The sequence below is a fragment of the Monodelphis domestica genome, chromosome 3 (genome assembly GCF_027887165.1).
Source record: "Monodelphis domestica isolate mMonDom1 chromosome 3, mMonDom1.pri, whole genome shotgun sequence".
Lineage (NCBI taxonomy): Eukaryota > Metazoa > Chordata > Mammalia > Didelphimorphia > Didelphidae > Monodelphis > Monodelphis domestica.
The window spans coordinates 258,201,522-258,216,832 of NC_077229.1; the positions used below are offsets into that span (position 1 = coordinate 258,201,522).

General features: G+C 36.8%; 1 protein-coding gene across 2 annotated transcripts in view; it reads right to left on the reverse strand.

The window, feature by feature from the left end:
• Positions 1 to 497: 497 nt before the first annotated feature.
• NAPG (NSF attachment protein gamma) overlaps positions 498 to 15,311 on the reverse strand; it is a 47,051-nt gene continuing 32,237 nt past the window's right edge. For both annotated transcript variants that reach the window (XM_001365029.4, XM_056823645.1), the window contains 4 exons: positions 7,027 to 7,105; positions 5,897 to 5,976; positions 5,126 to 5,255; positions 498 to 3,217 (listed from right to left, as the gene is read on the reverse strand). In XM_001365029.4, coding sequence (XP_001365066.2) covers positions 3,071 to 3,217; positions 5,126 to 5,255; positions 5,897 to 5,976; positions 7,027 to 7,105 — 436 coding nt within the window. In that variant the 3' untranslated portion in view covers positions 498 to 3,070. The remainder of the gene's footprint in view (positions 3,218 to 5,125; positions 5,256 to 5,896; positions 5,977 to 7,026; positions 7,106 to 15,311) is intronic.

Genomic DNA, 15,311 nt, shown 5'->3' on the forward strand with positions numbered 1-15,311 from the left:
CAACAGGGAGGTCACTTGGGTGCTCCTAGGTCTTCACTGCATTGCTCTGGTTTGGGTCTACTTCCAGTGGGCATATAGAGAGCTTTACAACTCTTTACTTCTATCCCCAGAAAAATCTTGATCAGATATGCTCATCTTCCTCATGAATCTTCTTTGCAGAGAGACCTTCAAGATACTTAATCTTGATGCTCAGTGACCCTTATTAGCGTTGTGACTAGAGGTTGGAAATCAATGTCCTACAGCAATGTACTTTTACAATCATTGGCTACTAAGATTGGAGCCTGGGCTCATAGAAGCAAAACTAAACTGCCAACCTGGACTTAAAGCAGTCCCTCAAAGTGCTGAAAATTTATCATTAAGAAGCAGACTACAGAACTGGAAAAGTTAACTAAATGGCAGTTTTTGAATAATTAATAGGAATCTTTTTAGTATCATTCATAGAATTTCTATTAAAATAGAACCAAGTGAAACAGACAAGAGAAAACTAAATGGCCAAATTAAAGCTTCAAGTTTTATTTTCATAATTGTCACATGTGGAATTTCTTTCCAGAGAGGCAATAATCTGTATTTCTATAACACTTAATGCTCTATTTATACATCACAAAATTAGGAAAAATACAAGTGAAGCACAGATTTCACACCATAAGAATACCATATTCTGTCTATGTACAAATTTATTAAATATATAGCGGAGAAAGACTTCATTTACAATGGAAAATTCTAATGAACTTTGAGCATATCCATGCAGACTTTTGCTTCTGTATGAAAGGGGAAAAAGTAGAACTCTGGAAAACATTTTTCCTATTGCAACACCTCACTGTTTTCCACTCTTAACTTGGTTTTCATGATAAAATATTTTAAAGAGTGCAAACTGCATCATAGGGTAAACAAAAAAAAATCGATCCATTTGGACAAATGTTTTTTGATACTAGGATAGAATAGCTCTGTTAAACATTCAGTCATGGTTGAACAAAGGTAATGTGCTTTAGTTATGAACATTGGGGAAAAGAAGGCTGAGAGGGGGATTCTAAGAAAAGAAAATGAAGCAGCTCTATGAAAAAAATTAATCCCAAAATATTTCTTTTGAAAACTGAGGCTTAATTATGTTCCTGCTATTGGATACACTAACTCATTTCAGATTGTTTGTTGTAAAAATGGAAGGACATTAAAAAAAAACAACTGACAATGTGATATGTGAATAGTACAATACAGACTCACACACAGCCTTGAGTACAGTCATATTTACTTGGGGATAGGTAACAATTTGCCCAGAGCAAAGTCTATGAATCCTACAAAGTGGCATGGCAGCAGTGGCCAAAGAATCCTTAAGACTGGAACATTCTTATCTTGCAATACTAAATACCAAATGCAGGTGACAGTCCAAAGTTAGTCCTGATATGCTTGCTGTAATGTTGAACATATGACGATATATGCAGTATGATGTAATGGGCTTGGGAAAATAAAATAATACTAAACATATTAGGGTTTTATAACACACTAAAATAAGCATTTCTGCCAGAACACTAATATACATACACCAAACTCAGAGAGGATTTATTTCTCATGGACTCTAGAAAGATGTCCAGGTTTCCTAAAGAATCAGTCCTCTCTCTCAAGGATGCTTTCATTCATCGGCCCATAATGCTCTGAGGGAAGTCTAGCGGACCAGAACACATAAATGAGATGGGACTCTGTGGTAATAAAACTGATTTTCAGAAATGGCTAAAATCAGTCTCACTATGGTTACTTCAGAGATCAGGCATAAATATGGAAATTATTTGTAATCTATATACATATACACATACATATATACACACATGTATACACGTATATATTTATATGTATGTCCAGGGAATAAATAGGAAACCAAAGTGCAAACGGGTTAGCATCTGCCTGCAGAATGCATGTTACTTGTGCCTAGAGCCCTTTTCCATAAAAGCAGATCACTTGAAAAGACTATGACACAAAACTTTTGACCAGGGAGCAAGAAAGTAAAATGCATATAAGAAACACTCATAAAGCACCACAGGAATGCATCATAGCAACCATTTTAGGAAATGACTACTTAAATATTTGAAGCATGGTGCTTTAAACCCATTGTATTTTCAAAAATGCTTCTTGCCCTTCACCTTGAATGCTGCTGTGCAGACCTTATCCTCAACGATGGCCAGTTATTCTTCCAGTACTAACTAGTGTTTGTGGCAGGGAGGTAGTTTGTGTAAGAGGAGCTGGATGGGTATTCATTTCATTCTCAGATCCCTCCTCAGAGTGCACAATTACAAAAGGGTTTTTCATGGGTTCCAATTAACCTGAGTCAATGCTCTTTCTTTGGAATATGTATATAATCATCTCATTAAAATCTAGGGAAAGGACCATAAATCTGCCAGGTAAATTTAATCAAATTTTGCAAATTAACTTGTTAAGACCAGAAATACATACTTAAATAGGCTAAAAACAGGTCCATGGTTCCAAATCGTCTCTTGCTCCCAAATTTGTTTTCTAAAAGGATTGAACCATTTAATGCTTCCTATGGGATAAGCATGAGATATTCTTTAAAATGTGTATAGACATGCACACACACACACGCACGCACAGACACTTATCACACAAGAAAACAAGCAAACCAGGTACTGTCTTTCTTTCTGGACAAGTCGCTTTTAGTGCCAATTACTAGTTAATAAAGGAAAGAGAAAAAAAAGTCAGGGAATAAAAAAAAGAAGTGGAAAAATGACATCTGAACGTTCTACCTGAATTCTTAATCCATAACCTTAACTCTAGAACCCGGCCTCTCAAAGGATCCTGTTATCATTTTTCTATGAATTGCCTTACAAAATTGAAGCTGGTACTCTGGACAAACTTTTACCAAGGAAAGAATAAACTAAGGATTCACAGGAGGTAGGATCTAATGAAGAAAATTTTGGTATAGCAGCCCAAGATACGGAGCTTCTATATTAGTATTCCAATTCAGGACAACAGAGGAAGGTTAGAAATTTGGGTATACTCAACATCCACAAAACAGAACATCAAACTTTCCCTCTACTCCCCATCCTAAGAGTATACATGTGAATAACTAGCACAGTCCTCCAGAATATTCATCCTCTTCTTCATCACCACCAGTTGTGGCTTCTGCTCCCTCGCTTTTGGCCTGTGGTGTTGCTGGTGATTTCTTCTTGATTCCTCCTCCTGGGACCACCAAACTCAAACCCAACTTGGCATACTGTAAATAACAGATAAAGAAGAAGAGGCAAACAACTCAAATACAAATGTGACATGCAGGCCTGGCAGCACCTAGAGGACCAAACTGATGTAAAAGAGACTACTACAATAGTGGGAAACATAAGGTTTCATTGCCTGTTCTTTTCATAGAGATTAAATAGCTAGAAGTAGAGGCTACTATTTGTCAGAATCATCTTTTCAAGGGAGAAGCATAAAATCAAAATACAGTAAAACCTCATTAATATTATTTCTGTCTTTCTTTTTATTTGTATTTGAATCCACAGTGCTTAGCCCAGGGCCTGGCCTAATAAATGCAAGTGAATTTGACTTGAAAAATTCGAGCTCCATTATTTATGAACTTTGAACAAACAGGACATATTGGACCCAGTTTTGTCTCAGAGTATCTAGGAAAAAAGTTTTGGTTTGATTTTTTTTTTCAGCAAATTAATGTAAACAAAACATATACCTAGCTTACTTAAGAATCAAAGCCTAAGAGGCAGCTATGTGGTTCTGTGGATTGAGAGCTAGGTCTGAAGACAGAAGGTCCTGGGTTCAAATCTGTCCTCAGATAATTCCTAGCTGTGTGACGTTGGCCAAGTCACTTAATATCAATTACCTAGCCTTACTGCTCTTCTGTTTTGGAACCAATATTAAGTATTGATTCTAAGACAGAAAGCAAGGGTTTAAAAAAAAGACTCAAAGTCAAAAAATGCCTGTACTTGTCAATACAAAAAATAAACTTTCATCTATTTACTAAAGCACTTATAAATTCTTCTGACAGACCTGGAAGTAAAAGATCTAGGGTTCTTTAAACCTGGTTCAAATCTTGTGTTCAAATGTGACCTCAGACATCTCCTAGCTGTGCAACCCCGGGCCAGTCACTTAACCACCATTGCCTAGCTCTTACCAATCTTCTGCCTTGGAACCAATTTTTAGTATTGATTCTGAAATGGAAGGTAAGGATTTTTTTTTTAATTCAGTCACAGTCCTACAACAAATTAAGGGAAATACGGTTCTTATATCATTTACAATTACTAAATACTAGTGCAACAATGAAAACAAGTAACAATTGTCCCTGTGTCTAGGCCCAAAAAAGCAGCAAGGGGAAAATATATCTAAAGGAAAAAAGCAAAATCTCCTGCTTTTCCTTTCAGTTCTTGGGAATTTGGGAAGGGGAAAACCCTTGTGCATTTAGGACAGGCAAATATTTGCCTTCTCTTCCTTGTGTCATGGAGGGCAATGGATGGAGGGAGAGATAGGTAGGAAAATGAAGCTAATCAAATGCTAATCAAATGTAGGCAAAAACAATATAAACTCTTCTGGGCAAACGGAATTCTTCTAAAACTAAAGAGTCTTAAAAAATTATGTTCAAAGTTGATCTGAAACCATGACAACAATTCATCCCTAACTCACAAACACCATGGGTTAAAGGAGACTGATTAAGCAGCAAGCCTGACAGAAATGTAATTCATTCTGCCTATTACCTGTCAGTAAGAGAAGGATTTGAATTTTTATAGGAACCTGGAGAGTTTTCCTACAGGTGGCAGACATCTGTCCTTCTTTTAACTGGGTATGATGAGAAGTGATTTATAGAAGGTAAAAGGTAGGAGGCTTGTGAATTGAATGGGATGGGATTAATAAATGTGGCAGGGATCAATGAAGTTTTGAGGAGAGAGAATGTTTTCAGGTCCAAAGATTTTAAAGGAACTATCAGCATGGCTGCTGTAAAGGAATCAGTCCAAATGGTTTAGACTCACTGGTGAAGTCTATCAGGTCAGGAGGCCTCTCTGGAGAGCAGCCAAATGAAATATTAGCTTCAGAAGACCATGGAAGAAAAGACAACATGCTCTTCCCTAAGACATTTCTTTTTCAGAAGGAAAGAAGAAAGAGAAATGGAATGGCCACTTACATCATTGTCCATGTACTTAAAAAGTGGAGAATTGCAGACCTCTGAAACTTGATCTTGGTCTTGTTGGTCATACCCTTCTAAAAGTTGTTCCAGGGCAGTGCAGTCTTCACTTCCATTGAATCCTGGTATGCTAAAGGAAACATCATTTCCATATTTTCAATGTGGCTCCATTGCTTTTGCAGGTCACCCACTCCCAAGAGTACTGATAATGTTAGATCCTCCTATCATCAACCAATTCTAGTTAGGGTAGGTGCCTAGAGTGAGGTTTTTTTCCCCCTCTCACCTTTCTTCCCCTATATCTTGTAGTATATTTATTGTGAAGTCTAATTTATCTACATATGTATCACATCCCCAGGGATGGTCTTAATTTTCTCTAGCTCCTAGTACAGTGCTCTGGATATCCTAGACATTTGGAGAATGATTGATGAAAGAACATATGAATCTTATTCTAATCCCTCCCACTCACCATATGTGAATATGTGAATTCAATATGTGAAATCTTTCCATTACTTGTGAATTTTGTTTGGAGGGGAGAAAAAAAACACCATAAAACAACATTTCAGATCTTATGATGTCACCCAGAAAAGAAAACTAAAAATAAATATAGGCAGGTTCTAAAAACCCTACCTCAATAGCTGAAACAATAACCACATGTTTCTATTGACTATGGGAAATCATTACAGAGCATCTCAAAAGTTTTCACTGACCCACTAATATTTGTTAAGAGAAAGAAAAATCAAGATGTCAAGATAATCAATTAAAATGGCTTACCTATAGCTCTCTCTGACACATCTTTCTGCAGCTACATAGTCATTTCTGTGAAGATGAACTAAGACTTGAGCAATTGTTTTCTAAAACAGAAGAGATGATAGTTCATCTTTCAAATCTATAGGAACATAATAAAGGCCAGCTTCCTAGTAGGATAAAAACATCTGGAATTTTACTTGAAAGGCCTTAGTTTTCTCTGTTTCCCTCTCTCTCTCCACCTCCCCTTACCCTCGCTCTCTGTATACAAGTCTTAGAGTGCCTTCTCCAGGGCACTAGAGGAATGACATTCCTAAGATAATGACACATTACTTCTTTTTAAGCTCTCTAGGTATATAACTCTGACAATTTCCCCCTTGATCTTTCCCTTCCTCCCTCCCTTCCTTCCTTTCAAAGTAGGAAGAAGAACAGAAAATTTACACATAAAAGCATATAAATAAAAATTTTACATAGTTTTACTAAAAAAATCAAGGTGAGATGATCAAATTTTTAAAGGTAAACCAAAATGAGTTTCAGATTCTGGCTGCAACACATATTGGCTGCTATATGATCCTGACAAGGGTCACCCAATCTCTCAGGCTTCTAAGTGGTCAAGACAGTGCTGACCCTCACTAAGAGAGGAAACTTGCATATCTAGAAGTTTTCTATAGCAATAAAATGTCAGGGTCAGTACCTATCCTATACATTTAAGTGAATCAAAATAAATAGAAATTTGGGAGACTTTCAGTAGCAATACCCATTGAAATATTACTTTCAAAGTATTAAAGTATTTTGGTTTGATTACAGATAATATTCAAATAGAGAAGCAGCCAAATTTAGTGACTAGAATGCTAAACTCAGGAGGATGCATCCGAATCCTGCTTCTGACACTAGTTGTGTGACCCTAGGCAAGTCCATTAACTTCTGTGAGCCTCAGGCAACACCTGAGGATTTATCTACTAGGTTATAAACAAATTTTAATTTGCCTTAGTAGAGGAATCTTCTGTACCTGGTGTTCCCTATATCAACCAAATTACGAATCCTTTATGTAATTATATAACAGTCAAATACACAATAAATACTCTCCTCTCTTTTAGGGAACTATAGTAACATGAGAAATTACCCAAAGCATAGTCAGAACAAATTGCAAAGAATACCTTATAACATGTTGGGTAATTTTCAATTTCCTTATAGATATTCTTTTCCTTCTGAATGGAAAGTGCAGCCTCATCAAATCTAAATGAAGAAAACAGCAAGAAATCCACATCTGGATTTATAGGGATGGGGAGGGAGAAGAGAGACATAACTTTGCAATATATTTTGTTTCATGTTTGGAAAGTAAGGAGAAAGGAGGTTCCATTAGCTCTAAAAATTCATCTTTACAAATGCCTAAACTCTTCCTTAATGCACTGGAAAGGATAAGCATTAAGTAAGAACACTGAAGTCATTTTTCTCCCCTCTCTATAATCCATATACCACATGGCTGCCAAAGTAATCTTTCCAACGCATATGCCTGGCCATGCCATTAACCTTTTCAAAAACATTTAGAGGTTCCTCACTGTTTACCAAACAAAAAGCTACTTAGACTGGCATTCAAAGTCTTTTATAATCTGTCTCCTAATTTCATAAAACTCCCCTTCACACATTCTATTCAGAACTACTTACTTTTCTCCAATCCTCACTTATCATCATGCCTTATCACAAAAACCATCCACCATTCCTGGAACAGCTTACTCCTTTTGTCCTTATCTCTATGCCCTGGCATTCTTTCCCTCCATCAAGATCCAGCTCAGGTTCTACTTCCCCCATGTAGCTCTCCCTGATTTCTCTACTTAAAAGAAGTTCCTTTCTCAAGTCTTTCAGGTTATTATTTGACTCTCCAATGAACTGAATAATTTTCTAATTTATCTCACAGATTTTGGGGTCCAACTCACCCTCTTATTAGAAAAGTTCCTTGAAAGATTTTTTTTCATTATTGTACTCTACCTACCACAGTGCCTTGCACAGAGAGGATACAAAATAAATGTGCATTGCATTGAACTGAAGAGTGAGTAATTTTAAATGAAGGATTTTTATGGTTAAAGGTTTTTCTTATTCATAGGTACCCACTGGATTGAGCAAATTTTAAAATTAAATTAATAATAGTCATCAACTTAAATGATGTCAATCTGACAAAGTACTTTAAATATCAAATAATGCCAAGGTCCAGTAAATGGTCAATCCTAGGAATTCCACTTTCTCTATCTTTTCCCATTCACTACCATAGATTTTACGTGCCACCTGCATCCTCTGGTCCCTCTACTCCAGCCTCAGACCATGCTTCCTACCTTGGCAGAAGGGTGTTTCATAACAGACTAGACAGTAGCAAGGGAGAAGGAATGGTGAAGAAAATGGGAAGGTAAGAGAAAATGATTAGGTTAGATACTATTAGTACCATAAACTTTGATGGATCTATAATCTCATCAATGTACATATCTTTAATAGTAGGAGTCACAATCAACCATGACTTTTTATCTAGTTCAATTCTTAACCAAATCCCCCACTCCCCCAGGAATCCATAAATTCTGATAGTCTGGGAATTTTCGTCTACATTTCTTTACATTATATAATATACTACAAACTATTCATGACCACCAAACATTTTCTTTTTTCACCAAATATCTCTTACTTGCCCTTTGGGTGACCCATAACTGTAATTCTTTGAAAACTATAGTATTTGGTGATTCATAGCCATTTTGTAGCACTGGAAGGATGCTGGAGTTGAAAAGGTGGATTTATACCTCAAAAAGAAGGTTAAAGTCATTAAATGCACTCTAGAAATCTAAATGCAATCCAAGCTGCTCTCTTCCTCCTAACTCCATCCTTGGTCCAGTTCATTATTAACATGAAGTGTCTATCCAAGATAAGCACTCACAGTTGTCCATCCAATTACATGTCACTGCCTAGACAATAAGTATTCTTTATCGATTTGTCTTTTCCCACATGGATACATAGGCTAAAGACTTTTGAGTGAGTCCAGATTTCATTTACAAGGCCCAGCAAGGCTAAGACTTGGAATATTGAGCACAATGTCATATACACAGACAAATAATGTGTGTGTATATATATTATATGGGTGGTACTTGATGTATGTGTATATATACTGGTTTATGTCTCATTTGATTTTAATGATCATAGGGTTCCACATAGTTATCTTGACTATCATATTTATCTTTGGAACATTGTATGAGCTTAACATAATCATGAGAGCTACCATAATGGAAGGAAGCCATTGTGGTGTCATTTTTCTCTACTGAATCAAATGCCATTTTTTGATCAATAACAATTATAGTATGACTTTGTATTCTCTGAACTTTTCAGTTAATTGTGACTCTGAGGAGGTGGCTTTCTATGAAACAACATCTGCAAAAGCCTACTTGCTTCTTTCTTCAATACCTTCATCAAGGATGGTCTCATACATAGATTTTGCAGAGATTGAAAAACAGTTATCTACCTCAGTAGCTACTAATATTTTATCAATTGCATTTTTTCCCAGTAATAATAATAATATCCATAATTTTTTCAAGGGTATAGGTGCTACACATGCTATATAACTTCTTGCAGTCACAGATGAAAGTGGGGTGAAAGGCAGAAACCAGTCAGATGAGCAATGAGTGTATGGGGTGTTCAGGAAGGACTCTCACTTAGCATATGTGAGGGGTGCTATACAGAAGATTCTGATTCACATATGAGTTGGAGTAGATCTCCTCTGAGGTCTAACTTTGAGACTTAGCACTACAAAATCCTACTCATATAATGACATTTTTCTGATTTTTCAATATTGACAAGTTAGTAAAACAGTTTCCATGACCTCAATATGAATGTTGTATTTGGGGGAAATGAATGACATCGATTAGGAGATTGTTAGGAGGAAAAGAATCATCAAGGAAAATGTACCATGTCATCAATTTCACTTTCAAAGAATATATGAGTGCTGCTTTCAATTAGTATTTCTTGGGTCACACCTCTCTACACTGTAATCCCATGACTGTTTAAAATTATATTAAATTTCTTGGCTAAAAGTAAAATCAAATTATCATGTCCATTTCAATTAAATTGCTTCTTTCTTAGTTTGGAGACAGGTCATAGCCTCTCATATCTGTCCACAGGCCATTATTTTCTGTTCTTCCTTTTAAAATTGCTGTCAAAATTCATTCTCTTGATTTGCTTCAACCAGTTATTTCTGAAGTCCTATTTCCCTCCTATTTCTGTACATTCCACTTGATTTTCAATATTGTCAGTACTTTGTCTCTTAACTATATTAATTGCTAGTACTATTAATAATTGTTGTCTATCTGACATGGTCACAAAGAAGAGCTGATCTCTTCCATTGGTTGGAATGATGGGCAGATTAGTGAGCTGAATTCCTTTAGGAACTACTGGAATGATTTATTGAGGTAAGAACTTATTCAACTTCACCTTACTACTGATTCTGCCACCACCATCTTCCCATTGGCCACTATTGCTATTTTTGAAGAACTAGCCAATGAAGGAGTTTCACTTTCAAAAACTATCTTATAACTCTTCTCAGTATTTACCACTGCCAACAGTAAGTCAGGACTTAAAGGACAACTCATAAAAGGTTAAAAGTTCTGTAGTTAAAAAATTCCCAAACAACAAGATTTATCCAAAAATAGCCTTGAAGTTGCCTCAGAAGGATAATAAAATTTGAGTTACCAGAGGTGTTCAAATGAATTAACAGGAGATTTTATTTTATATTTAGAATTCATCATATAGATAGAAGCTGAAATGAATGACTCTTGAGACTACTTTCAGCTTCATAGTTCTATGACTAGGAAGAGGATAAAAGAATTTTTGTGTCTTACTTTGAAATAAGGCATCTGAAAAATACTCAAAAAAAGCTCTCTAAATTTACATGGACCTTAAGTAGTCCATTAGTTGAAAAAATTTTAGGAATTAGTAAATTGGATTTTATTTTTTTTAAAAGAAGAATTGTCATTCTATTAATATCCAGGCAAAGACACATTAAGAATTTAACTATAATCAAATCTGAAAGATGCTCAAACCAGAATTTCTCTAACCCCTATACCCATGTTCAATAGTAAAGTCTGAGAATCTCAGATTCATCTTTAAGATTTATCTGTATCTTTCAGAGACTAGACAGGCATGCTATCAATGCCAAGCCACAATCTGAACAAATTCTTAATATTTTTATGTTTTGAATGACAAGAGAGAAAAAAAATGTGGCAAAGGCAGGTTTTCTCTGGCTTCTGATGACCTGTACTGCAACTCACAAAGGAGGCTCTGGAGTGCTAAAGAGGTGAGATGGGGTGGGGATCCTGGGAAAAGGCAGTACAAATGATACAAGGGTAGCTGGCAAGCTGTCCTGGGTATAGAGTGAAGCATTCCTGAGTTGGCCCATAAAATAGTAAGCCACAAAGACAATTCCATTCAGGGCAACAAAAGCCCCAAGGTAGGAGTACCAGACCTGAAAAGGTTAAGTCTTCCAGGGCTTGGGAGGTGTAAGAGTGTGACAGCAGATGGATGGTGAAAAGATAGCCAGGATGTAGAGTAGCTATCATTAAGAAAATGTTTATTAAATACATAAGTATTACAAAAACATTCTAGGATGAGATAAAGAAAGGTTTCATCTAGCTATTGATGACTCCACTTCTTCCTTGGGTTATTTCTCAAGAAGGATGAATCTACTGAAAACCTCAAAAAGGAAGGTGGTGTAAATTAGTTTTAGGTAGGTACTGGTGTTCACCATACTATTAAGAACTCAAAAAACATTTTCTTATTAATAATTACTATATCTAGTCCAACTCTAGTCATACTTTACTACTGCATCCTCTGATATCTCTACCCCATCCCATTGCCTTTTTATAGCTTCAAAGCCAAAATCAAATTAATAATCAATATCACTCCATTAATATTGGAAAGACTGTATCTATTCACTCTCCTATGGTTTGCTCTGCCAAACCAAAACAAACCTACCCAGACAATCCTCTCCAGTGCACAACTGTCTCCCTTAATGAAATGTAAGATCCTAGTGAGCAGGGACTATCTCCCTTATATATTTGTATCTCTAGCACTTTGCACAATGCAGTATGTAAAAAATTTATTAAATGCTTTTTCACTCATTCTTTCATTCACTACTTCTTCAAAAGAACCATAAAAACATTCATGGAAACCTAATGGTTGTTACACTATCATCATGTTTTATTTCATTCATTCTAAGCTTCCATTTTTTTGGTAAGGAAGAACTGCCTTTAATTTCCCCAAATCTTATAATCAAGGGGGAGAGATAGAGGAGGGGAGTGGGGAGAGAAACAGCATTACTAAAGGCAAGTTAGCAAATATAAGAGCAGGAGTCAAGCTAAGGGAATGACCACATAGAACTTCAATATCAACTGGTTTTGTTGTGACTTATCTATGAGGAAGTCCCACTTTAAGAGTTAAATTTAATCTAATTTAACCAACCTAATTAACCTAAGGGCTAAATACACATTTAGAAGGGAAGGCCACCTCTTAAAAAATTACTGAAATTGGTCCAGAAATTATCTTAAATAAAAGACTCATCTTCAAATGAACTACTGTTTCAGAGTATTAACACTCAGAGCAGGACGAAAAGCATAATCATAATGTAAACACAATAATTTGTGCATTTAAATCTACAACACCAATTCATAAATATTACCATTTTAAGGAGACAAAACTGTGAAAGGAGGGTCCCATGATTATAAAAAATATGTAAGCATATAAATTAAATGAAAGATATGTGTAATTTAAATTCTATGCTTTATTCTTTATTCATTATCAATGTCATATATAAAATCACTAACTATGTTCTGAGGCTTCTACTTAACTTGTACCCAAAGTCAGGTTTTGGCATCCTTTAGGATATGTTTCAAACATTCAGGTGTTACATAAAAGGTCCTACTTATCCCTCTGTAAATATATCTTTCCTTGTGCTCCTATATGCCTTTTCACTACCAAAGGTCTTTATATTAGCACTGTAACAATGCAATTCATTTAGCCACTTTCTATAAAAATAGATATAGGATATTTTGTATATGTCTAGGTTAATTCCTAGAAAATTCTATATAAAAGGAATATCTCTCACATATATTCATTTGGCTTCAAAATTTGCTCTGAAGAATCATTTTTTATCAACCAGCTGTTTTTGATCTTGTAACCCTTAAAATTTCTTAGACTTGTGAATGTTGGAAATTTCACCATTGGAAGGTTTCATGCTTGTAGGGAATTTCCTACTGATAGTGGGAACTCTATTGGAATGTGAACCCCATTGGCATGGGAGGTTCCTCCTCCTCCCTTCTTAAGATTACTTTAGGACAGAAACCTTTTGCTGAACAATGGAAAGGGCTTTGACCTATGCTTAAGCATAGAACAGGAAGTTCTTTGAGTCATGATTGATTTTAGAATTGATACAATAGAGATACTTGGAATGACAGAACCAGGTCTTGGAACTTCCAATCTCCACCCTGCTCAGGGTAACAGGATTTAGGAAGGGCTGCAGCAAAAGGATCAAGATTTAATTATTTGAGAATATGACCTTCAACAGACATGTGCAAAGCCACAGACCTCTGGGCAGTCCCGGGTTAAGCTAGAGCCACCATTGGCACAGGGAAGACATGGACAGTGATTGGTAGATATGAGAACTGAGGGGAGGGAACTGAGAGGGTTTTCCTTAAAGATAGAGGGGTCTGAGGACTGAGGTGGTTGGAGGGGTTTTGCTCTGAGAGGTTGTGCTCTGAGGAGGCTTGCTCTGAAAGAAGCTGGAGGTGGAGGCCCCTGAGACTGTTTCTCCATTTTGGTCACGTGAGTGATAGGGATTGATCTCTTTTCTTTGCCTCAGCTATCTAAGGGCTTGGGCCTTTTGGCCCAGCCTAAACAGAGGAGGTATTTAAGCCCTATTCCCTTCTCTTCCTCTCTCTCTCTCTCTCTCTCTCTCTCTCTCTCTCTCTCTCTCTCTCTCTCTCTCTCTCTCTCTCTCTCACATACCTTTCTTCCTCCTGTTTGTAATTAAACTCCATAAAAGGTTGACTGCTGACTTGAGTTTTCATTTAGGAATTACATAGCTGAATTCCTTGGCGACCTTAAATTAATATATATCAGTCTTTTAAAGTGATTTCCTTCCCACAATCTCTTGACCAAAAACCATTCTTTGGTCTTTTTCTCTATCAGTTCAAACATATCCCAGAATTATGCCCTCCTAACATGCACAGGCAATAGCCAGATTTCATTTTTGGTTTTGCATATCTATAGTCTTCTGAAAAATGTTTTCTTCAAGTCTCACCATCCATAACTTTTCTACAGAAAGCCTTTTGAAGCCCTTCTTAATCTTAGTATCTCCCCTCTGAGACTACTATCTTCTCTATATCTCATTTTTACATAATTGTTTGCATGTTATCTCTCTCATTAGACTATGAGTCACTTAAGAGCAGGAACTGTCATTTTTCCTAGTTTCTGTTTACTAACAAATCTAAAGCAGAAGGGCAAGGAAAAGGCAAATGGTGTTAAGTGACTTGCCTAAGGTCACACAGCTGGGAAGAATCTGGGCCCACCATTTGAACCTAGGACCTCCTGACTCTAGGCATCTGATGCTCTATCCACTGTGTGACCTCACTGCCCCCTCCTTGCTATTTATTTTCTATAGCCTATGCCTGAAGCCATACCACTTGAATTGCTACAATGATCAACCCTCACTTGTGTCCTATTTCCATTGTGCTGTACTTAATGACTAACATTGAGATTAGAAACCACTCAGTTCACAGAAACTTCATGGAATACTAGTAGAAGATCTGGATTTTGACTCAAAGGGCATGAACTTGATCCCTAACTGTTACTTACTCTGTATGTAGTCTTGGGCAAGTTAACTCTGACCCAAACAACTAAGTACCACAGTGAATAGAGTGCTGTGTACTTGGTATCAGGAAGAACTGAATTCAAATTCTTCCTCAGACACTTAGCCACCTTTAGTCCCATTTTTCTCATCTGTAAAATGGAGATAATAATAGTATCTACCCCAAAGTTTTTAGGATAATCAAGTGAGATTACATCTATAAAGCATTTAAAGTATTCAATAGGGACTTCCGGGTAATCATGGCTGCAATCTAGACACCACACGCTTCCTCTCCCCGGCACCGAACGAAATAGACTACATCAAAGGGGCATAAAATCACCTTTGGAGGAACAGAAGGACTCCCCAGTACCCCACAGAGGCAAAGGTACGTGGGGCTTGAACATTTCCACATTTCTTATTTTAGTAATAAGAAGGAAAAGCTTGCACAGAAAAGTGAACTGAGCCGCCCTTCCCCCACCCCACCTCCCCCACTAAACCAGAGTGAGCTACCTGAGCGCTCACCGGGACAGCGAGTGAGTGGGGAGCGTCTCTGTCTGGGGGGGCACTCCAGGGTCC